Source organism: Lampetra fluviatilis, chromosome 44 (genome assembly GCF_964198595.1).
Source record: "Lampetra fluviatilis chromosome 44, kcLamFluv1.1, whole genome shotgun sequence".
Lineage (NCBI taxonomy): Eukaryota > Metazoa > Chordata > Hyperoartia > Petromyzontiformes > Petromyzontidae > Lampetra > Lampetra fluviatilis.
Window position 1 is genome coordinate 4,800,471 of NC_136318.1, and position 21,656 is coordinate 4,822,126.

Sequence of the window (21,656 nt, forward strand, 5' to 3'; positions counted from 1 at the left end):
TGTCGGTCCGTGCGCGTTTAGCCGGACGGCGTGCCGACGGCGTTCCTGAAGACTCCTCTTCGGAAGGCGACCCCTCGGGCTCTGCGTCCAGCGATTCCACGGCGGCGCTGTCCGAGGTGCTGGCTCCTCTCACCCCGGAGGGCGCCGCGCTGCCAGTGCCGCTGCCTGCCGTACAGCAGCAGCAGCAGCCGATCCCACCTCTTGCGCCCACGCAGCAGCCCGTTGACCTCGCCACTTCCACCTCCGACCTGGCCGGCGCTGCCTCCAACAACCTTCCCGTCGCCACCTCTGATCTCCCGGGTCTGACGTCCGACGGGCAGCAAATGGAGACCTCTCCTGCGCACACGATATGTGAGTCGTGCACGAGCGCCGTGGGGATGTGGTTTCAGCTCACGGCTGATGATAGTGCATTTGTCAGCATCATGGCGCATTGCACCAACCACCGCGCCACCTCTCCAACCCCGCTTAGCGCGGTTGGCTACGTACGGTGCGAAAAGTTCTCCGTAAACGATGCGCGCACTGTCTAAATCGCCTCGTCTCTTTCTGTTTGATGCGTGTATCGCGAGTGCAAGGACGCGTTTTAATCAGTGCATTGTCGCATGCGCCTGCTAAGCAGCGCTCCGCTTGCGCCCCGCACGTCCCGCCGCCCGTGCAGCTTCGCAGGTGTCCGAGCGCACGGAGGCTTCGGACGCGCTCACGGGCGTGAGCAGCCAGTTGGAGGGCGGCTCCCCCATGGAAGTGAGCAGCCCAGCATCCGTCGGGGCCGGCGGCGGCGCCGACGATGGCGGCGCCGATGGGCAGGACGGCCCGGTGGTGGCGGCGGCGGCGGCGGCGGCCACGCGCAGGGCACGTGCCAGCGATGGGGCGGGGCGAGGCGGAGAAGGAGCCGGCACGGAGGGGACGGGCCAGGGGTCAGCCGAACGGTAACTGACTGCACCACCACCACTCCCCCCCTCTTGTTGTGTGTGTGTGTGTGTACTGATAACGGTGGTGGCACGGAGGTGTCTGTGGCCAGTGCCCACAATGACTTGGTAGACTTTGGAGGCGCATGGTCAGTAAACTGACCCTGCTAAATATCGCTGTGGATAGTTAAGGGGGGGGGGGGTCTGAAGAATTGCCTTATTGTAACAGATAAAAGCCTGCATTGTTAACACATATATTTTACTTGGAGAATCAGGAGTTACCACATTTTTTGTAATATCACTAATGTGTAGTCTGCTGTAAATTACATACCAAAGGAAATGGCATGGGGATTCAAACTCGCTTCCATTACACAGTAAATCACGCCTCCCCGTGTCCTCTGCCCTTGGTGGCTTCAGCACCTCCACACAAGACGCAGCTTCGTGCCTGCCTTAACCTTCGTGGGGGTCGCCCCGAATTATGAAGTCCTGTCCACTAAAGCTACAAAAGTTTTTATTTTTTTAACCGTCGATGCGGTTTGTGTGCTCCGCGCGTGCGACTCAAGCTCTGAAGATCAGCCACCATCTGGCGGAGAGTCCGGAACACCGGGCGAGGGAACCCCACAGGACACCCCACCGACCTCCAGCGAAGATCCCCTTGCTGGTACCGCTCGCACCCCAAACACTACCCACCCCCAAACCCACTTGGCTCTTGACGGGTTGCTAGCTGCACGATCAAACCTTGGTAGCACCCAGTTAGGTCACAGACAATGTGTGAGCTCTTCATGGGCTATGAAAGCCGTTGTCAGGTATAATGGTCCTGTGTTTTATATTTTTTTATTTGGAGAATATTTTAGGTTTTGCATCATCAGGTGCTTACCCCTAAATGAAATCTTTAATCTGGACGAATGCTTTTTACAATGAATGTCACTTATGCATCTTGGTAAGTCTCAGTGAGTCGCAGGACTTTTTCAGGAGGCCACCTGCAATTGGGCCATTAGGACCGATTCATTTTCTTGTCATTGTTATGCGCGTGGAAGGAAACCGGAGAGCGCCCCGATAAAACCCACGCGTATATATGGGGGCGGTAAGCGCACAACGCCGCCAACTCATTTTGGCCACGCTGGCCCGCTCAAGTGAGCTCCTCCACCGCACACCCCCCACGCTCTGCTCCGTTGGCGTCACCAGGAATCAGTCTCCCGGAGGGAGTGGACCCGTCGTTCCTCGCAGCGCTGCCGGAGGACATCCGCCAGGAGGTGCTGCAGAACCAGCTGGGAATCCGTCCGCCCTCGCGCCCGCCCGGCGGCGCCGGCCCCTCCTCCTCCGTGGCCACCGCCGCCGTCCCCTCTTCGACCGCCACCACGACCCAGCAGGGGGTCACCGAGGTCAACCCAGAGTTTCTCGCCGCACTGCCGCCCTCCATCCAGGAAGAGGTAGGTGTGGAGTGCGGTAGTGTTGTTATATAAGCAGCCTTCCTGTTTTTTGTACTGTCTTATTTATGTGCACTGTCGTGTCTTATTGTACTGTCTTGTATGTACTACTCTTTGTTCGTCTTTAGTTTGTGTTGCGCCGTATCATGTGCGTTGTCTCCAAATTGCCCATTTTCCTGGTGCCGTTTTGGTCTGCGTATTAGCGGAATATAGTTTTATCACCAGCATAAATTTTACTTGAAATTTTAATGATCAATTGAGCAAACGACTGCATCAACAATCCATTTTCATCGGTGTTCCAGCCCTGCCAGCCATCATCCAGAGAGCGAGTGGCGGCAGTATTTAAGCATCCACGTGCAACCGCGACCGGCACCTTCTCGTTAACCCAGGTGCTGGCGCAGCAGCGCGCGGAGCAGCAGCGGCGCGAGATGGCCGCCAACCCCAACCCGGAAGCGCCAGTCGACCCCGTGACCTTCATCCAGACGCTGCCGTCGGCACTGCGTCAGAGCGTGCTGGCCGACATGGACGACAGCGTGCTCGCCGTGCTGCCGCCCGACATTGCGGCCGAGGCGCAGGCGCTGCGTCGCGAGCTGGAGGCCCGGCACCGGCAGCTCATGCAGGAGCGGCTCTTCTCGCACAGCAACTCGTCGGCGCTCTCCGCCATCCTGCGCAGCACCGGTGAGCGGGGGCGGGGGGGGTGGGCAGTCGACGGGTCGTGATTCGTTGCCGCTAGCACCGCTAGCACCGCTAGTGGCAACCATACGTAGGCAACCTTGGTAATTGGAGGAGCGGGGGAAGAACAACAAACTAAACACAAAGCAGTTCTAAAAATTGTGATCACTGCTGCCCTTGCATTGCGAATGGCAGTCGTCAACAGATGGAACTCTTGACCAGTTGCTCTAGCTGAACGCACGTGGAGCGTGTCGATGATCGCCTATGAAAACAGGGTTTCAAGTTCCGCTTGCTCTGTGCCTCCCTTCCCCATTGTCCACACAACAGGGCTGACAGGAAGGCTGAGCGGGAGCCGTGGGGTGCAGTACACGCGCCTCACAATGACCCGCGGAGGTGGATTCCAGTGGGGCAACAGCAACCAGGCCAGGTGGGTGATACCTCCAGCCTATCCCCCACACCTCTTTCTCGTTTCGTCGTCATTACCTTCCCGATGCACCATGCAATACAGAGGCATCAATGCAGGTGTCAGCGTGGTCATCGTTGTGTGTGTTAGAACACATTGAGAAAATTAACATGGAGAGAGAATAAATATAATATCCACTGCTTGATGAAGACTTAGTTTTCTGCCTCACCAGTCTCGTCCATTGGCTATCATCCTTTCTCGCCATGATGTGGTCTACCCAAGCCCACTTTATGTTCCTTAACAATGTGATTTTCTTTTTTGCATTAGTTCCCCGATCCGTGCGTTCCGCTATCCGTCTCTGGGTGTATAACTGCTTGCTTAATTTGAATGCGAGCTGAAATAAACACACCGGGCTCCTCCGCCACGCACGTTGCGGCAACAACGCTGGACCCGATCAACTGTTACTTTGCAATCCTCTTTGGCGAAACAGAACGACAGCTGCCAACACCACGGACAGCTGGCTACGCCTGCGCGGGCGCCAGCTCCTGGATCACGAGGCGCTGTCCTGCCTGCTGGTGCTGCTCTTTGTGGACGAGCCCAAGCTGAACACGAGCCGCCTGCACCGCGTGCTGCGCAACCTGTGCTACCACACGCCGACACGTGGATGGGTCATCCGCAGCCTGCTCTCCATCCTGCAGCGCAGCAGCGAGAGCGAACTGTGTCTCGAGGGTCCCAGGTGCTGCCATGATCACTATCGCTTACGCCCGTCACCACCAGCACCACCGTCTTCGCCACCACTGAACATCGCCCCTGTTGTGTTCAGTTCTGCCGCCATGCTGCCACTTACGGTTCTGTCGCTGTCACCGCTGTCTTTACAGCCACCAACCATCACCGCTGCTCTCTTCACCATTTTCACTTTCAACAAATAACACCCCCGGCAGTCCTGCCACCACCACCGCCACCACAGCCTCCACTCACGCCACTGCCGTCACCACCGTGGCAGGCATCACCATCATTACAACTGCCACTACAAGCCACCACTGTCGCCACTGCCCTTGCCACCATCACAACTACCGTCACACAGCGCAGTGCCCTGCACGATGTGCTTAATTCCCCACCGTGTCTGACGGCGCAGGCAATCGTCTGACGAGAAGGGCAAGCGCAAGTTGAGTTCAACGCACGACACGCTGGAGGGCCGCGGCACGATCTCGGCCTCCACCGGTCAGCTCTCGTGGCTCTCGGTCTCCATGGACGCCGCCCTCGGCTGCCGCACCAACATCTTCCAGATCCAGCGTGGCAGCGCCAGCTCTGGGAACAGCGGCGCCGGCAGCGGGGCATCGCAGGGTGCCGGCAGCGTGTGCGTCACGCCCAGCTGCGCCGGAAGCGGAGGAGGAGGCGGCGGAGGAGGAGGCGGCGGGGGTAGCGGCACCACGACAATCAATGCGGCGCCAGGCACGCCGGGCGCCGGCGGGAGGAAGCACTCGGACCGGCACAGCGCCGGCTGCGGCACAGCGGTGCACATCCACCCACAGGCGGCGCCGGTCGTGTGCCGTCACGTCCTCGACACGCTGGTGCAGCTCGCCAAGGTAAGCACCGCCAGGCTATCTTGCCGTATATAATACATTATATACTCATGATTAGATACTTGTGTTATCATTGTAAAACATTTATGAATCTATGAATCATTGCTTCCCTTCCGCATTTGCCTTGCCGATCTCGTTTGTCCTACCTTGTATGATCTATGGGGCCTATTGAAGTAAATTAGGCCAATTGAAATAACTTTAGAAGCCGTTCTGTAATACATTTTCCATGACGCAAGGTATTTTACCGCTCACTGTGCGATTCGCAGGTCTTCCCGGGCCACTTCACGCAGATAAAGCCTCGCGAGGGCTTCCCCGCCGGTGACGACAAATCTTCCAAACTCACCATCTGGGGCATCGGCAGCGGCGCCACGCCCGGCGGTCTGTCGGGCGCGCTGGTCTCCCCGTCGAACGCCTCCTTGGGGTCCTCGGCCTCCGCGGCCGCCTCCCCGTTCGCGTGTCTCCCCGCCAGCATCTCCACCGACTTCTGGGACCTGCTGGTGAAGCTGGACAACATGAACGTGAGCCGCAAGGGCAAGGCGTCCGTGCGGGCGCTGCCGGCCGGCGTGTCCGAGTCGGAGTCGGGGCAGAGCAGCCTGGAGTCGTCCCCGCTGGGCCAGCTGCTCAACATGCTGGCGCACGGCACCATCCGTCGCAGCTCCCTGCTCACCGAGAAGCTGCTGCGGCTGCTGTCGCTCGTGTCCATCGCGCTGCCCGACGGCACCGGCGCCAAGGCCACGGAGGTTCCCACGCCGCACGCGGTGCCGGCCAGCACGGGTGAGGGGCGCCAGCGCGAGCAGTGGTTATTTAGGGTCGTTGGGAAAATATGTTGAAGTGTTTGTTCTAATATTGATTAGGTTTTTTTTGCACTTTTAAATCTCTCAAATTGCGCTACAGCATTACTTGGTTGTCGTCGGAGAAAGATGTTTGATTTGGAATTAAATTGGCAAGCAGTGCTCCTCCATGTCAGAGAGCAACTCTGTAAGAGGATTTTGTAGAATACATTCTGAAGTCAAATCTTGACTTAAAGCTTTCGTGACTGCAGAAATTCATATTCTTTGGGTCTTTCGATAAAGCCACGTGGCTTTACCGAAAGAACCAAAGAATATTCTGAAGTCACTTCTTCAATGAAAGTATTTTATACACCTTTTTTTATAAACCGGGTTTTGAGCATTTGTAAATTAATCGATAATATTCTCGTGGCTGGAATCGAGCAAATGAAGTGAGAACCATATTTTTATTGTCAGCCGTTGGTGACCAGACCAAGAGCATTAACTTCCTGAGATACCAGTTGAAATCGCCTAAGACCCAGACTCAGGCCCAAGTTGAGCCCCCTTTGCCCACTCACAACCGTCGCTCATGTTTTTTTGTTCCGAAGGCACGTCGGCAAGCACGGGCGCCAGCAGCAAGCCAATCGATGTCGGGACGGAGGTCGCTTCGCCGGCGATGTCTTTTGACTGCACCGTGGCCCACGTCGGCCTCACCGAGAAACAGCTGCAACTTGCTGTCGATGTGAGCGTCTGGTCTCCTTCTTACCCCTCTGTGTCCCCCTCTAGGAATGTGAAGATCTAACCCTTAGCTACCTTTGCCTGGTACCAATTCACCTGTTAGAAGAGATCATAGATCGAAGCGTATACACTACGTTGCAGGCAGTAACGTGCGCTGCAAACGACATGGGCGTTATACACGAGACAGTACGGTGAAAATGCGAGCGTACAGAATCATTCGGCACCAATATATAATGATCTATTATTGATTCAACTCAAACTTGTACCCCGACTCGTGACAAGGAGAGAATGGCGCTTGTCATTCATACCTCCTTTATTTAACCAAAACCTTGCATCTTCACGACTTGTGTGTTAGTTTAACACGTAGGCTTTCGTGACCAATATTATTCATAATCAACGTTTTTGGGTTTAGATCGCGTTATTTATTAATGTGTCGTAACCCTCCACCACCCGACACGGCCAATCAGTAAAAAAGTGTCACGTTGACAAAAGACAAATAGTTTATTGCTTTAGCCCACCGGTGTGTTGAAGCGTGAAACCACAACATTTACAATTTTTGAGTACGACGTTTCGTTGGTAATTGCATCCAGCGAATTGCCCGATGATGCTGGATGCAATTACCAGCGAAACGTCGTACTCAAAAATTGTAAATGTTGTGGTTTCACGCTTCAACACACCGGTGGTAGTGAACTATTTGTCTTTTGTCAACGTGACACTTTTTTACTGATTGGCCGTGTCGGGTGGTGGAGGGTTACGACACATTTATAAATAACGCGATCTAACCCAAAAACGTTGATTATGGACTTATGTGTTAGTTTATGCAAGCCAACGTCTGGCTCTCGTCGTGTTATATTCGTCGACTCGGGTCATTAATTTGTATGCGTGTCACCCGGGCCGCAGGTTTTGACATCACACTCCTGCTCGGAGGAGGGCCTGGAGGACGCGGCGAATCTGCTGCTGCAGCTGTCGCGCGGAGACGGCCCCACGCGGGACTCGGTGCTGCGCCTGCTGCTGTTTGGCGCACGCCACCTCGGACACACCATCTGCCAGCAGATCGGTGCGGCCCACAGCGCTCCACCGCCATGCCACCTCCACCACAGAATCCGACCCAGCCATTCCAACTCGCCCAACTTAACACCACATATGCCAACAAACTACCCCCCAATACCCACCACACTTCCCACTCAAACACCTCCACCAAACTCCTCACTCCACCGCTGCTCTTCCCACCCAACCACCCCACCACCACAACCCTGCTTTCCCCACCCAACCACCACGTTTCCCACCCAACCAGCTCCACCACACTTCCCACCCAACTACCATGCTTCCCACCCAACCCACCACCACGTTCTCTTTGGTTTTTTCGGTAAAGTCACGTAACGTCACGTAACGTGACTTTACCGAAAAAAAACAGTATGGACCCTTGCAGTCACGAAAACTTCTAATCTAGAATCACCACCACGTTGCCCACTCAACCACCTCCACCGCGAACCTCGCCACGCCCGCAATGACCCTGGCTGTGGTTGCCCCCCCCCACCCACATTTCTCCCCGCGCCGTGGGGCAGGCATGCTGCTGGCCGAGTTGCGCGAGTACAACCTGGAAGCGGCGCGCAAGCAGCTGGAGGAGTGTGGGCCCCCCGAGGCGACGAGCACGGAGGAGCACCCCCACGCCGCCCGCATGAAGGGGCTCATGATGAGCAGGTGCGCCCTCTGCCTTGGCTCGTTGACTCTGTTCGTGGCGTTAATCGGTCGTCTGGCTTGTTCGTGGTAGCTGTTTGGTTCGTTTGTCATGTCCGTTTTTGGTCTATCGTCTTGTTCCATGTTTTATTCAGAACGGTCACGCGCGTCCGTGTGGTCGTTTGTCGTGTTCGTTCAACACACCTTGCGCAAGCGCTACCGTTACCAATTATTAAACATTTCCAAGGACGATTGCATATGCATGTACCTTTGATTCACGCAGTTAGCTACGTACGGTGCGAAAAAAGCTCTGCATGCGCACATTATAAATAATGGGTGGGCTTACCTTGGACATTTCCAAGTGCACACAGTACCAAAACAAACATCAAGATATTAACGCAAATCATCTCGAATAGGACACCTGGACAGACTGCTCAGCAAAACGATTTAAATCTGCCACTCCTTAGGGAAGGCGGGGGGTGGGGGAGGGTGTGGAGGCACGAGGTGGTTAGACAACAGCAATGGTGTTACGGTGTGCGCGCGGCTCTGACCGTAACACGGAGCGCGGCGGCGTCATCTCGCCCCTCCTCGGCAGGTTCGACATGTCGGAGAGCGTGGTGATCGTGGCCGGCAACAAGCGGTCGCTGGCCGGGCGCGAACTCCAGCTGCCCTCCATGTCCCTGCTCACATCCAAGACGTCGAGCCAGAAGTTCTTCCTGCGCATCCTGCAGGTCATCATACAGCTTCGCGACGCCGCGCGGCGCGCGCACAAAAAGGCCAAGCAGAGCGTCCGGCAGAGTGAGTGGCTGAGACCGCCGAATGACGGCCTTGCTGCACGTGGTCGCGTCGTGGGTTGGTTGGCTGCCGCGGTTGTTAACGGTTTGCACGCTGAGCTTGCAATGCAGAGATTGGCCGGCTTGGTTTTATCTTGCCGTCTAGCGAGGTAGTTGAATCAATGGGTAACTTTCTAAATCTTCCCACCCCCCCCCGCCTCTGGCCCACCCAGCAATACACCACAATGGTGGGTGGGGCAGGTCATTCTAGATTGCGATGTCATGTCATCCAGCCTATTTAATTTAAATTTTAAAGTGGAATTATGTATCCTTTTGGTATTGAGTAGTAATAACTCAGAAATAAAGTATTAAGTAATGATGTACGAGTTAACATTGCAAACTTGTGTTCTTGATTGTTCTTAATATGACTGAAATATGCTCATTGCACTCAACCACAAACACACATCCCGCCCTTGCAAACGCGCACACACACATGAAAACATACTTACCGAAACACCCACTGGCACGCTATCGCGTACACACACTGCCAAACACACCTGCATACACGAACACACCTGCATACACGAACACACCTGCATACCCTCATTGTCACACACACTCAACATACGAACACCTACAACTCATCGGCACACGCACTGCAACGCACACACACCCACGCTCACCCTACCCAAACACCCCCACGGTCACCCGATCCACACGCACACACACACCCCACCCACACGCACACACTCACCCCACCCACACACATACACTCACCCCACCCACACACATACACTCACCCCACCCACACGCACACACTCACTCCACCCACACGCACACACTCACCCCACCCATACTCACCCCACCCACACGCACACACTCACCCCACCCATACTCACCCCACCCACAAGCACACACTCACCCCACCCATACTCACCCCACCCACACACTCACCCCACCCACACACTCACCCCACACACACGTACCCACGCTCACCCCACCCGCACTTACCCACACACACGCACACACTCACCCCACACACACGTACCCACGCTCACCCCCCACCCGCACTTACCCACACACACGCTCGCCCACGTGCAGGTTCGTCGAGCCTGGCGACGGCGAGCAGCATTCAGGCGGCCGTACGGCAGCTGGAGGCAGAGGCGGACGCCATCATGCAGCTGGTGAGGGAGGGACAGAGGCACCTCCGCCAGCAGCAGCAGCAGCAGCACGAGGCAGCGGTTAGTCTCCAGGCCTGGGCGCCAGCAAAACCTGCGGGTCCATTGGCCGGTTCACGTTTCTGTTAACGAAATTTATGCGGTGCCGGTTTTTTTCTCTTCCTCTCCCCCCCGCGGTAAATGAGCGTTAAATTATGAAAATGCAACCGAACGTATTCCAAGAGGCAAACGTCCCTCGTCCCGTAGATGGCTCGCGCAGACCTTGCGTCCAGCGCTGTCCGATCGATCATTAGAAGCTTCGTTAATTAAGAAAGAAAGACATCATTGTCTCGGTCAGGCGAGTTCTCGTAGCACTTTGAGCAACATGCCGTCGTCACCCACCGCATTGAGTTAACGAATGGAATTGTCGTGATCTTAGCATGGTCTTTTGGGATCGTCCGCATGTTTTAAAAAATTAATTTTCTCAAACTTTCACCGCACACCACTGCGGAGGGAGATTCTTCACTTGAGCTCCTGATGATGCCTGCGGTTGTGCATGGCGAAAGTTCGAGAGAAGAAATGCTCAACATGTGGCCTAACACCAAAGACCACGCTTGTAATCGAAGTTACTGCTAAAACCTGCGTGTATTGTAGGCTTTTACTGATGGACGGAGCTTCGAACTTGAGTCTGACAGCCCGAGACACTCGGCCTCGTGTCTGTCTACAAGATGGATGGACGCTTGCTTTTGAGTTGTCTTTAAGTAACACTGCGCTGGACAAACTATCCCGACGTTGGTGGCACAGATAAAGCCCAATTGTTTTATTTTACGCTCCCAAACGCTCTTTAATTCGTAACGATTCCCGACGAGAAAAAGGGCCAAATTAAACGCAAATCTACGTTACGCATCTCCTTGCGCGACCCTTGGGCAAACTGCTGCTGCGGCTTGCATTCTGCAATCTCTACACGGGGGGGGGGCGGTGGCTTTAGCCTTCGCTCGGCATGAAGTTGTTGTGACCGTCCCTTGGTTTTGTTGACTCGTGTGCGTTGACGACGACGACTGTGGCGTGCGGCTGTGAGGGCCGCGCGTTGTGTTGTTGGTGTCGTGAGCACCCTCTGGCCGCGTGCCTCCTGGAGGAAGACGCAGACCAAATTGTCCGTGGCATCTCCTGCCGAAGCACACACGTGCAGGCTGTGTGGTCGCGCGCGCATTGTCCGACACGCGAGTGAAGCTTTGTTGGTGAGAAAAACACGTTAAAGTAGATTTCGATTGAAAGCTTCTTTCGTGACTGCAGGGATTCATCTTCTTGGTTCTTTCGGTAAAGTCATCACGTAGAATGGAAATAATAAAATGATAAAAATAAAACATAATAAAATAATTCTCACGATGTATCGGCCACAACGCAAGCAGCCGTCCTCAGGTGGAGAAACAGGTCTGTCGAGTAGACAGAGTCTGAATGACACACCCCACGCTTGGAGTGTCTATTAAAGCTGGGATGGAAGGGAAAGAGCGCCGCAGATATGCGATTAGTACGTCTTGTGAAATGCGTAGGACGTTTGGCGGGGGGTTTAAAGTCATATTATGCCCGTGCATTATGCAGGATTAGCAGCATAAAAGGGAGGGGATAGGGGTAACATTAATAAAGGGAATGAATGTTAATAGTATGTAGCCGCAGTAACTGCATTGTGGCCGAAACGTCGTGAGAATTATTTTATTATGTTTTTATTATTTTATTATTTCCATTCTACGTGACTTTACCGAAAGAACCAAGAAGACGTCAAAGTAGATGTTAGCGAGTGCCGCCAATAGCAGACGCGCTACTACGTCAAGTTCGTTATGTTACACCAGCACTTGAGTGCGACATCGCTGCATTGAAGTTGTGTTTAAAGAGTACTGCAGTCCCCCGCTCTTAACTGCTGAGTACCGATGAGCTGGAACTAAACAGAGCGGGGTGTCGCACCCACAGGTGTGACATTCGAGAACCAAAAATATCACACCCACCTGGCTTTGACATTCCTCGTCCTCGAAGACACTGGTGGCGGAACCATCAATCGCATCAGACCATCAACTTCAGGCCAATACACACATCTCCTGCATGAACTAAAATAAAAAAAAGCGACAGTCGCGATTGTGGCCTGGCAACTCAAGCTAGAAGACCATGTAGTGTTCCCACACTGTCCTGTGCTCCTTCAACGGAGGAGGGGGAACAGCAAAAAACAACACGAATTCTTAACTCTTGAAGCCCTCTCATCGTGGCCAGCAGCAGACCGCCACATTGGCATTGACCTCCTGTACCATGTTGCCGTCATGCGCAAGAATAGAGTCGAACATGGAAAGAGCTCTGAGCGGCGATGACACGGGACTTTGACAAGTGGAGGCGTTGGGTTGCCCTCGGTGTTAGTGGCACGGGGCAGACAGGGCTACACCTAATAAATGAAACTTGACTGTGTACCAAGTGAGCAGTTGCACGGCTGTGGCAGTACTCTAGAAAGTCACTAAAATGTCATTCCTTTTCTGCATTAACAAAGCTTCATTTGGTTGTCAAGGCAGCTTGGGACGTGCAATCGTGTGTCATGTAACCATTGATTTAGTGAAGTGTCATTGAGCTATTTTAAGAACCTAATCGAGCTCTCAAGGGTGAGTAAGTACCAAAAATTCCCCGTTCCAAAATGACAGTTAACTTTTTTGAGATGGCGTCACTTGAGCTGGAGAGCTTCGTGTGATGTCACCTCGCTGTGCAACTTGGAATGTAAATGATAATTCTCAGCAATTCGATATTTCCGAGGACAAATGCGTTTTGGGAAAGCGTTCCGAGATTCCACGCATGCTCATGGGTTGCGTCTTCCTTCACGTTGTTTTGTGGTGGCACGGCAAGCCGAGAGCGAAGTGTGACTGTTCGGTGCGTATGCGAGTGGACGTTTGTTCGCCCGTTGTGGTGGTGGTGAGCGCCGTTTGCCGAGGAGGGCGTGCTGTAGGCAGGGGAGGGCGGTTGACGTTCACACTCTTGCCCTTTCGTCGGCGTTAATTTAGGACAAAGGTGAGCGCCCGTCGAGACTTCGTAAGAGTCGTGCCTGAGTTTACCAAGCGGATACAATGTGCATGTTAGTGTAAAAATAAATCAAAGCTACTTCGTGAACGGGTAAAATTGTCGACCGCGACGGAAGGAGCCTTCACCGCTCGCGTTGGTTGATGTGCGGACAGCCGGAGGCGGGGCAGGTGGAGGCATCGTCCAGGCGGGAGGACTCCCCCATGGAGGTGGACCAGCCGTCGCCCGCGTCCCAGGATGCCGCACAGCAAGGTTCGACCCCACCCTTACCCCCACCACCCTCCCCTCCCTGCCACACGTGTGGCCCACGCAGCGCCCCCCCACACCCTTCCGTGGCGTCACCAGGGCAGCCTCTCTCCCCAGGCCGGTTGAGACTTGCCTGGCATGCAGGTGTTCGTTGGTCAGGATTAATTGTTGGTATGGATTTTTATAGCGTGTAAATTTTATCTCGAGAGGCGTTACGGGAAGTGTGGACATTTTATTGAAAAAAAGCAGCCACGGCTATTGTAGGTCTGTGAGCGTCTATGGGTATTTTTGAAAATGTGTATGGATCTATGGGTCTTTGTTTGTGGGTTTCTCTGACTCTTTGCTCGCTTCGAGTTCGTGTACAGCAAGGTTCGTGGAGAGTGGGTGATATGAGAAGGGAGAAGTTGGGAGAGTTTAAATCAATATCCCTCCTTTCCCCAGGACTACCCGTGTCCCACTTTCTCCACCGTATCTCACAATTGTCTGCTCTATAAGCTTTTATTCTTCTTGTTGTCGCTCACCCTCTACAGACACCGCTGCAGGCGCAGCAGCGGGACCAGCCGCAGGCGCGGCAGCAGCAGGAGCAGCTGCTGGCGCCGGCGCCGCAGCCGGTGGTGCGGCAGCGGCGTCGGCATCTCCGGCTCCCCGGGCGTCGGAACTGAAGGACGAAGACGAGGAGGACGAGGAGGAGGACAAGAGTTCCGAGCTGCCGCGCCTGAGCGTGCAGCTGGACCTGGAGGAGCTGTGGGACATGCTGGGAGACTGCCTCAAGGAGCTGTCCGATTCCCACGACCAGCATGCCGTGCTGGGTGAGTCTTGAACCGTTGAGGAGAAGTGTGTCCTCATTGTGACCGGTGCAGAGCAGTGTCCGGCACTCGCATCGCCGGCCGTTGTATGGAACGCGCTTTTGCCGGAGGATACGGACGGACTCCATGGAATGGCTTTCCAAACACAACGTACAGTCGTACATTTTAAAGGCAAACTGATGGGGCCGTACGAATAAAGTAATGAATCACTGCGCTAAGTGACAAGTGATTGTGTCAACCGAGTTAACCCTCGCTGAAGTTACAAGACTTAACACAAGAGGGGGTGATGTTTGGCAGGTTCTATTCCCTTGTTCACACAACTTCAAACCGGTTTCGACTTTTGCGAGCCTCATCGGTCACGTGTGTGTGTTGGTCGTCGCGCGGCCCCACAGTTCTGCAGCCGGCGGTGGAGGCGTTCTTCATCGTGCACGCGACGGAGCGCGAGACGAAGCCGCCGGTGCGCGACACGCGGGAGAGCCAGCTGTCGCACATCCGCGACGAGGCGCCGCCGCTCTCGCCGGCGCCCGTCACGCCCGCCTCCCCCTCGCTGTGCGACCCGTTCTTCGCGCGCGAGTCCTCCTCCATGACCATCTCCTCCAGCCTTCCGCCCGACACCCAGAAGTTCCTGCGGTTTGCTGGTGAGTTGCAAGAGTGGGTGGGGGGGGGTGATGGGTGGGGGGGGGGAATCTTGTTAAGCGAACCCCCGCACCGCAATGATGGAGATTCCACCGATTTAAATGTAATTTTTTAACCAGATTAACTTCAAATTAATTTTTAAAAAATGATATTTCAAATCTTTTATTTTTATAGTCGACGGAACAGTGCATAAGCCTGCTTGGGGAGTTGTCATCCAGCACTGGAGATTGCTCATGGCTGACGATGACGACGACGATGTGTGGTAAACGCCCGTCTCTGCCGCGCACAGAAACCCACCGCACGGTGCTAAACCAGATCCTGCGGCAGTCGACGACGCACCTCGCCGACGGACCATTCGCCGTGCTGGTCGACCACATCCGCGTGCTCGACTTCGACATCAAGAGGAGGTGACGACGCTGCCCGTGCCCCGCCTGTTCTCTCACCCCCGTGCTCCTGCTTCTACTACACCTGTACTCGTGCTCCTGGTTATACTTCCTCCGCCTGTCTTTCATTATTGTGCCTACAGCTGTGCGCAAACACCAATGTGTCCTGCATATCTGCTCTTGTATGCCTACGCCTGACCTCGTGGTTTGACACCTCTATGTGCACGTCTTCACATCCGCACCTGCACACGTACCCTACACGTGTGTGTACCTGCACATTGTGCTGTTGTTAAACCTGAACCCGTATTGCCCGCCCCGACGTTACCTCTTCATCGTAAACAAACTTCACCACTGCTCTTGCACCGCTCTGTGCTCGTACCCCTGCCCTCTGTCTGCAATCACACCCCACTCTCCGCCCGCATGCGCGCGTGCAGGTATTTCCGGCAGGAGCTGGAGCGAATGGACGAGGGGATCCGGCGCGAGGACTTGGCGGTGCACGTGCGGCGCGACCACGTATTCGAGGACTCGTACCGCGAGCTGCACCGCCGCACGCCCGAGGAAATGAAGAACCGCCTGTACGGCAACGCTCCACGGACCTGCGCCGGCATTCTTGTCGCTTACCGCGCGTTCCAGTTTGTCTCTCTGGGTATTGCTGGTTGTGAAAGCCGTCCCCCCCCCCCCCCCGGGGCTAGTTTCTACGTCCGCCAATGCCGCCTTTGAACACCTTGGTAGTAAGATAACTTGCGACCCAAGTTGTTAGGTGTATTTTGCCCGCTTGTTTTTGAAGCACATCAATGCCCTGGGTGGCGTGCACCGAGAGACCCGGAGAGGGGGCTGATAACCTGCCAGGGCACTGAGCCCACCCCCCCCAGCTGCCTTGAGAGCCTGGGTTTAAATCGTTGTTTCATCCGCCTGTGATTTAAGGGCTGTGAGTTGTTGGTCTCGGCCTGGTCACCAAATGACTGCACAAAAAACCCACGAGGTTTAGTTTCGTTTGTCACTTGAGCAAAATTCTACCCTCCGAGGACTTTTATAAAAAAAAAATCCGATTGCCATGCATCGAACAAATGACCTCTTTATAGCAAGGCAAGGTGCATCACCACCATCCAGAATGAACACGAGGGGCGATGTGAATCCACGCTGCAGTCGTATTCTTTATTTGTTTAGACTGGAGGAATCCGATGATCCGCGAAGCTCTTTTTCGCAGATGTCCTACATGGGCGGGTCATTGACGCGCGTGCCTGTCTTGCCAGGTACATCGTGTTTGAGGGCGAGGAGGGGCAGGACGCCGGCGGGCTGCTGCGCGAGTGGTACACCATCATCTCGCGCGAGATGTTCAACCCCATGTACGCGCTGTTCCGTACGTCACCCGGCGACCGCGTCACCTACACCATCAACCCCTCGTCGCACTTCAACTCCAACCACCTGAGCTACTTCAAGTTCGTGGGGCGCATAGTGGCCAAGGCGGTGTACGACAACCGCCTGCTCGAGTGCTACTTCACGCGCTCCTTCTACAAGCACATCCTGGGCAAGCCTGTGCGGTGAGTTGCGCTGTGGCGGCGGTCACGATATATCGCCCGCTCGCCGTAGACCGCCGAGAACGTCTTTTCCGCCAAGGCCTTGCCAAGACGATCCGGCTCGGCTCGGGAGGTTGGGCGCGCCGGGTTGTTTGTCCCTCTGTCAACGGTCGCTGACGTCGCATGCAACGAATGCGTCATAAACGCCGCCTCTGGGAGCCCTGCGCTGCCCTCGTGCCAGATTCGGATGTCTTTTTGTGTGGTCACCGTATCGCGGTTTGGGTTCCGGTTCGGCACAAATAACCGGTGGCAAAAAAAACACCCTTGCCACGAGCGCGCCCCCCCCCCCCCCGCACACTGGCTAAGCTCGGATGTGCCAATATATCAGGAGTGTTGACGGTGGTTTCTAGTGCGAGCTTTTTTCATCACGCGAACGGTGCGGTGGGTGCGTGGGCAGGTACACGGACATGGAGAGCGAGGACTACCCCTTCTACCAGGGCCTCGTCTACCTCCTGGAGCACAACGTGTCCACGCTGGGCTACGACCTACCCTTCAGCACAGAGGTACCTGGCCGACCGGCCACCGTCTCCGCCCTCACCTATTGTGTAGAGCCTAAGAGTAATTATTCTGACAGCAAGCACTGCGCTAACTTGATGAGTGCCGTGCGTGCACAAGAGTCAATCGGCAGCTCGCGTGGGGTGGGGTACAGTGTGGGTACTCCAACCTCCATAAGTCTCCTGGCCACTAGCAAAGTAGCCCAACATACCCTTGAAAGGCTCTTTCTAGAGCTCCCTGTGCAGGTGGCTCTTCTGCCAGCAGTGACGTGAGCAAGCAATTTCAGGGCTGCACCTTTATACCTTTGTTTTGACCTGAAACTTTCGTGACTGCAGGAATTCATATTCTTTGGTTCTTTCTGTAAAGTCCGTAGATAGAAAATAAAAATAAAAAACAAAACAAAAACGTCGTGGGTTTTTTGTTGCAACGTTTGTGTTCCGATCGAAACGTTGTGGGTCTTTTTATTTTCTATCTACGTGACTTTACCGAAAGAACCATAGAAGATTATTCACGCTTGAACTGTTATAAAGGAGGACGTGGGCACAGGCACTGCTACTTTTCCCACATTTAAATATTCGGCACCCGCGTGTAACCCCTCCGCTGCTGGATGACTGCGCGCTCCCCACGCGTCCCAGGTGGAGGAGTTTGGCGTGTGCGAGGTGCGGGACCTCAAGCAGAACGGACGCAACACCACCGTGGCCGAGGAGAACAAGCGGGAATACGTCCACCTCGTCTGCCAGATGAAGATGACCGGTCAGTCACCGGCATCGCCATCGGGCGCGCACTATCCCACAATTCGGCGATGCGGGCTATCGTAGGGCGTGTGCAGTGGGCAGAGATGCGAGGTCATCCGCTGCCAATGCCGTTAACTCCACCGCACCCTCACCTCTGCCAACAACATCTTTCTGCAACTGTTGCACGGTTGGCGGCTGACTGCCAAGGTCTGCTGTGATGGTCTCGAATTGGCTTCATGGCATCCCCCGTGATCTCGGCGACCGGATCCGGTGCAACTACACTGTCAGAACTTTTTAATCTCAACCAGAAATGTTCTGTCCCGGAGGACCACTCAGCCATCTCATATCGGTGGCTTTGTCTTGTAACAGAGTGCAGCATTGTGACAAAAATTGCACCTCTTGAGTTTTTATAAATTGGGTCACTTGAAGGGACCAGAACAGTAGTTCTGTGATCTCTCCTTCTGCGGACCGTTCTTTGCCACGCGGGGGTTCCGCGCTGCTCTGCGACTCCCTGAATGGACAAAAAATATATTTATATTGGAATTGAATTCGAGGAATCGGCATAATTCGGTCCGTGCGTGGTTGTTGCCGCGTGTGTGTGCGCACACCACGCGACGCAGGAGCGATCCGCAAGCAGCTGTCAGCCTTCCTGGAGGGCTTCTACGAGATCATCCCCAAGCGACTCATTTCCATCTTCACGGAGCAGGAGCTCGAGCTGCTCATCTCCGGGCTGCCCACCATCGACATCGACGACCTCAAAGCGCACACCGAGTACCACAAGTACCAACCCAACTCGCTGCAGGTACCTGTCTTTGTCGCCTTCCCCACCATTCCTCGATCATTTGCATCATCGGCCATAATCTGTGGGTGTAGGTCCTCGCCCCTCCACAAGCCTTTGCCATCACGGTCCTGTGATGTATCAACCCGCATTGCTGATTCTATCACTCCATCGTTCAGAGAAATGCTTTTAAAGTAGGTATTCTTTGGCTGATATAAATTTTCACGGGATAAGCCACTTCGTTGAGCTGCCATTTGTGGGCAGGTCTCTTCTGAAACGGAAGCTTAATAGCTCAGTGGGCTTTACCTGGGAGAACAAATAGTATTTTTTTTATACATTTGCTTACCTTTCCTATGCTTTGCACTCCTATCGTGTTTTTGTATTGTAACTTTTTGACCTGCCCACTTAGTGGACATCTGGCAACCATTTTTTCGATTTAAAGCTTTCGTGACTGCAGGGATTCATCTTCTTGGTTCTTTCGGTAAAGTCACGTAGAATGGAAATAATAAACTAATAAAAATAAAACGTAATAAAATAATATCATTCTCATGTTTTATTTTTATTATTTTATTATTTCCATTCTACGTGACTTTACCGAAAGAACCAAGAAGATGAATCTGGCAACCACTCTATCGTTATTCTCAGCCCACCAGCCGCCATCCCAAGGACACTGATTTTTTTTCATAACAGTCAGAATGATGTCTTTAACCTGTTCCAGGACTCGACAGCACCTGTTACAATCCATCCCAGTACATCAGGACTTTCCTGAAAATGGAGTCTTCAAACTCGGTGTTGCTTTCCCGGATAAACGATTTGACGGTCAATTCCAATCGACGCCTCTCTAACCCCCAACGCCTGTGCCCCACCACCGCCGTCTTGCACGCAGATCCAGTGGTTCTGGCGGGCGCTGCGTTCCTTCGACCAGGCGGAGCGCGCCAAGTTCCTGCAGTTTGTCACGGGAACGTCCAAGGTGCCGCTGCAGGGCTTCGTGGCGCTCGAGGGGATGAACGGCGTGCAGAAGTTCCAGATCCACCGCGACGACCGCTCTACCGACCGCCTGCCCTCCGCTCACACGTGGTACGTGCGCTCGCCCGGGGGGCTGTCCCGATGATGGGAGTTTAAAGTGTCTTTTTCGGGAAAAAAATATGAAACATTAGCAAATAATGCAATAAAAATGAATAAAAATTAAATAATAAAAATGACGACGTTTCGGATTTTTATTATTGAATTTTTATGAATTTTTATTTCATTTTTTACCTACGTGACTTTACCGAAAAAACTAAGAGTATGAATCCTTGCAGTCACGAAAGCTTCAAATCTAGAATAAAGCATTAGGTCGTGTGTCCATGGCAATCTCGTAAATATTGAGCGATACCCGAAACGGTTTTGGCTTCACCCCATTTTTACACCACGTACAATAGATAAATAATATTGTAGCCTATTACAATACCCTTAACGCTATTATGATTATATGGAGTGAAGCAGTGACGTGGCCGTTAATTTGCTGCAGGGGCTAATGCTGCACTGCACTAGAAACCCGACTACCTGAGTTCCATTCCTAGCCATGGCTAAATGAGTGGCAAGTATTATCAGAACCTCGAACTAGCCCCCGTTTGACGGTCTAAAGTCCCCGTTTGACAGTCTATATCTGGCACCTTTATCTAAATCCGTGCTCTCTCCCTGTGTCTCGTGCAGCTTCAACCAGCTGGACCTCCCCGCGTACGAGACGTACGACAAGCTGCGACACATGCTGCTGCTCGCAGTGCAGGAGTGCTCCGAGGGCTTCGGCCTGGCCTAGTCATCACCGGCACCCCCCCACCCCCCCCCCGCCTCTCGTCCTCCCGCTGCGACACGCTCGCTCGCGTGAGCAGGAAGAGGCGGCGAGAGAACTCCTCGCCCGCCCCGCTCGCTCGCTCGCCCGCTCACTCGGCCGTGCGTTTGTAGCCCTCGATCTCGTCCATGCCCCCCCCCAAGTCGCGCCGAGCGGGGAGGGTGGTGGTTGGGAAGTGTGCGTATGGAACCCCACCTGACTCAATGCGGGCAGCAGGAAGGGAGGCTGTTGTGTTGCCGACACGATGTGCAGGTGGAAGGAGAGGGATCTGTTTTTTGACGCGAGACGAGGGTTGTGGTGGTTAACCCCCTATTGTGCATGTGTCATCCGTTGTGCTGCATATAAATATATATATAAAAACCCACACGCGCAGGCAGAAGCACATAGCGCTCGCAATCGTGTCACGTTCGCTCTTCACGCAAGCAAAAAAAAATGGAAGTCGTCCGGCAATTTAAAAAGAAAACTCGAGAAAAAACAAAAAAAACATTTCACTCGCATTTATGTATAAAGTCCCCTCGATAAACCTCGCCGCCATGTTTCCCACGTAAGTTCACATTTGCAAAGCGACTCTAAAAGATGAACAATAGACAAACTATACTATAAAGAGTAAACACTTGTAAATAAGCGACAGGCTTCGTTATAGAGTGTGAGACCGATAAGAGGTGGGGTGGGGGGGTAAGTTGTCGGGCGAGAAGTTGGAAGTTGGGCGGGGGGGGGGGCTGCAGAAGGAGGAGCCTCACGGTCCCCTCGGCACAGCCGCGCGCGGGGATTGTGGCCGGTCGACTCCGTCGTTGGGCGCCGGCGCGGTTTTGGCGGTGACGCGGCCGTAGTTTGGCGGTGAGGGTAAGGGACACGCAGCACATGCAGAGCCACGGCCGTGCGTGAAGCGAGGAACGCAGGGGCAGGGCGGGCGGACGCCAGTCCGGAACGTACTTGGTCGGTGTAATTCTCACGTGGAATAGAAATAAAATGGCGGACGGGTCGGCTGGATTATAATCTCAAGGCACCGGCAAACCGCACTGAAAC

General features: G+C 54.2%; 1 protein-coding gene across 14 annotated transcripts in view; it reads left to right on the forward strand.

Moving 5' to 3' along the window:
- HUWE1 (HECT, UBA and WWE domain containing E3 ubiquitin protein ligase 1) overlaps nt 1-21,289 on the forward strand; it is a 95,178-nt gene extending 73,889 nt beyond the window's left edge. For 11 of the 14 annotated variants that reach the window (XM_078876536.1, XM_078876546.1, XM_078876541.1 and 8 more), the window contains 25 exons: nt 22-351; nt 617-923; nt 1,466-1,563; nt 2,088-2,332; nt 2,719-3,007; nt 3,329-3,428; nt 3,895-4,140; nt 4,540-4,990; nt 5,254-5,761; nt 6,363-6,496; nt 7,393-7,549; nt 8,058-8,193; nt 8,765-8,967; nt 10,044-10,183; nt 13,300-13,396; nt 13,921-14,199; nt 14,589-14,834; nt 15,122-15,239; nt 15,650-15,790; nt 16,469-16,756; nt 17,190-17,295; nt 17,923-18,040; nt 18,642-18,823; nt 19,686-19,876; nt 20,495-21,289. In XM_078876536.1, the coding sequence (XP_078732662.1) occupies nt 22-351; nt 617-923; nt 1,466-1,563; nt 2,088-2,332; nt 2,719-3,007; nt 3,329-3,428; nt 3,895-4,140; nt 4,540-4,990; nt 5,254-5,761; nt 6,363-6,496; nt 7,393-7,549; nt 8,058-8,193; nt 8,765-8,967; nt 10,044-10,183; nt 13,300-13,396; nt 13,921-14,199; nt 14,589-14,834; nt 15,122-15,239; nt 15,650-15,790; nt 16,469-16,756; nt 17,190-17,295; nt 17,923-18,040; nt 18,642-18,823; nt 19,686-19,876; nt 20,495-20,597 (5,213 nt within the window). In that variant the 3' untranslated portion in view covers nt 20,598-21,289. The remainder of the gene's footprint in view (nt 1-21; nt 352-616; nt 924-1,465; nt 1,564-2,087; nt 2,333-2,718; nt 3,008-3,328; nt 3,429-3,894; nt 4,141-4,539; nt 4,991-5,253; nt 5,762-6,362; nt 6,497-7,392; nt 7,550-8,057; nt 8,194-8,764; nt 8,968-10,043; nt 10,184-13,299; nt 13,397-13,920; nt 14,200-14,588; nt 14,835-15,121; nt 15,240-15,649; nt 15,791-16,468; nt 16,757-17,189; nt 17,296-17,922; nt 18,041-18,641; nt 18,824-19,685; nt 19,877-20,494) is intronic. The other 3 variants (XM_078876544.1, XM_078876548.1, XM_078876543.1) reach the window with 2 other exon arrangements.
- The last annotated feature ends 367 nt before the right edge of the window (nt 21,290-21,656 follow it).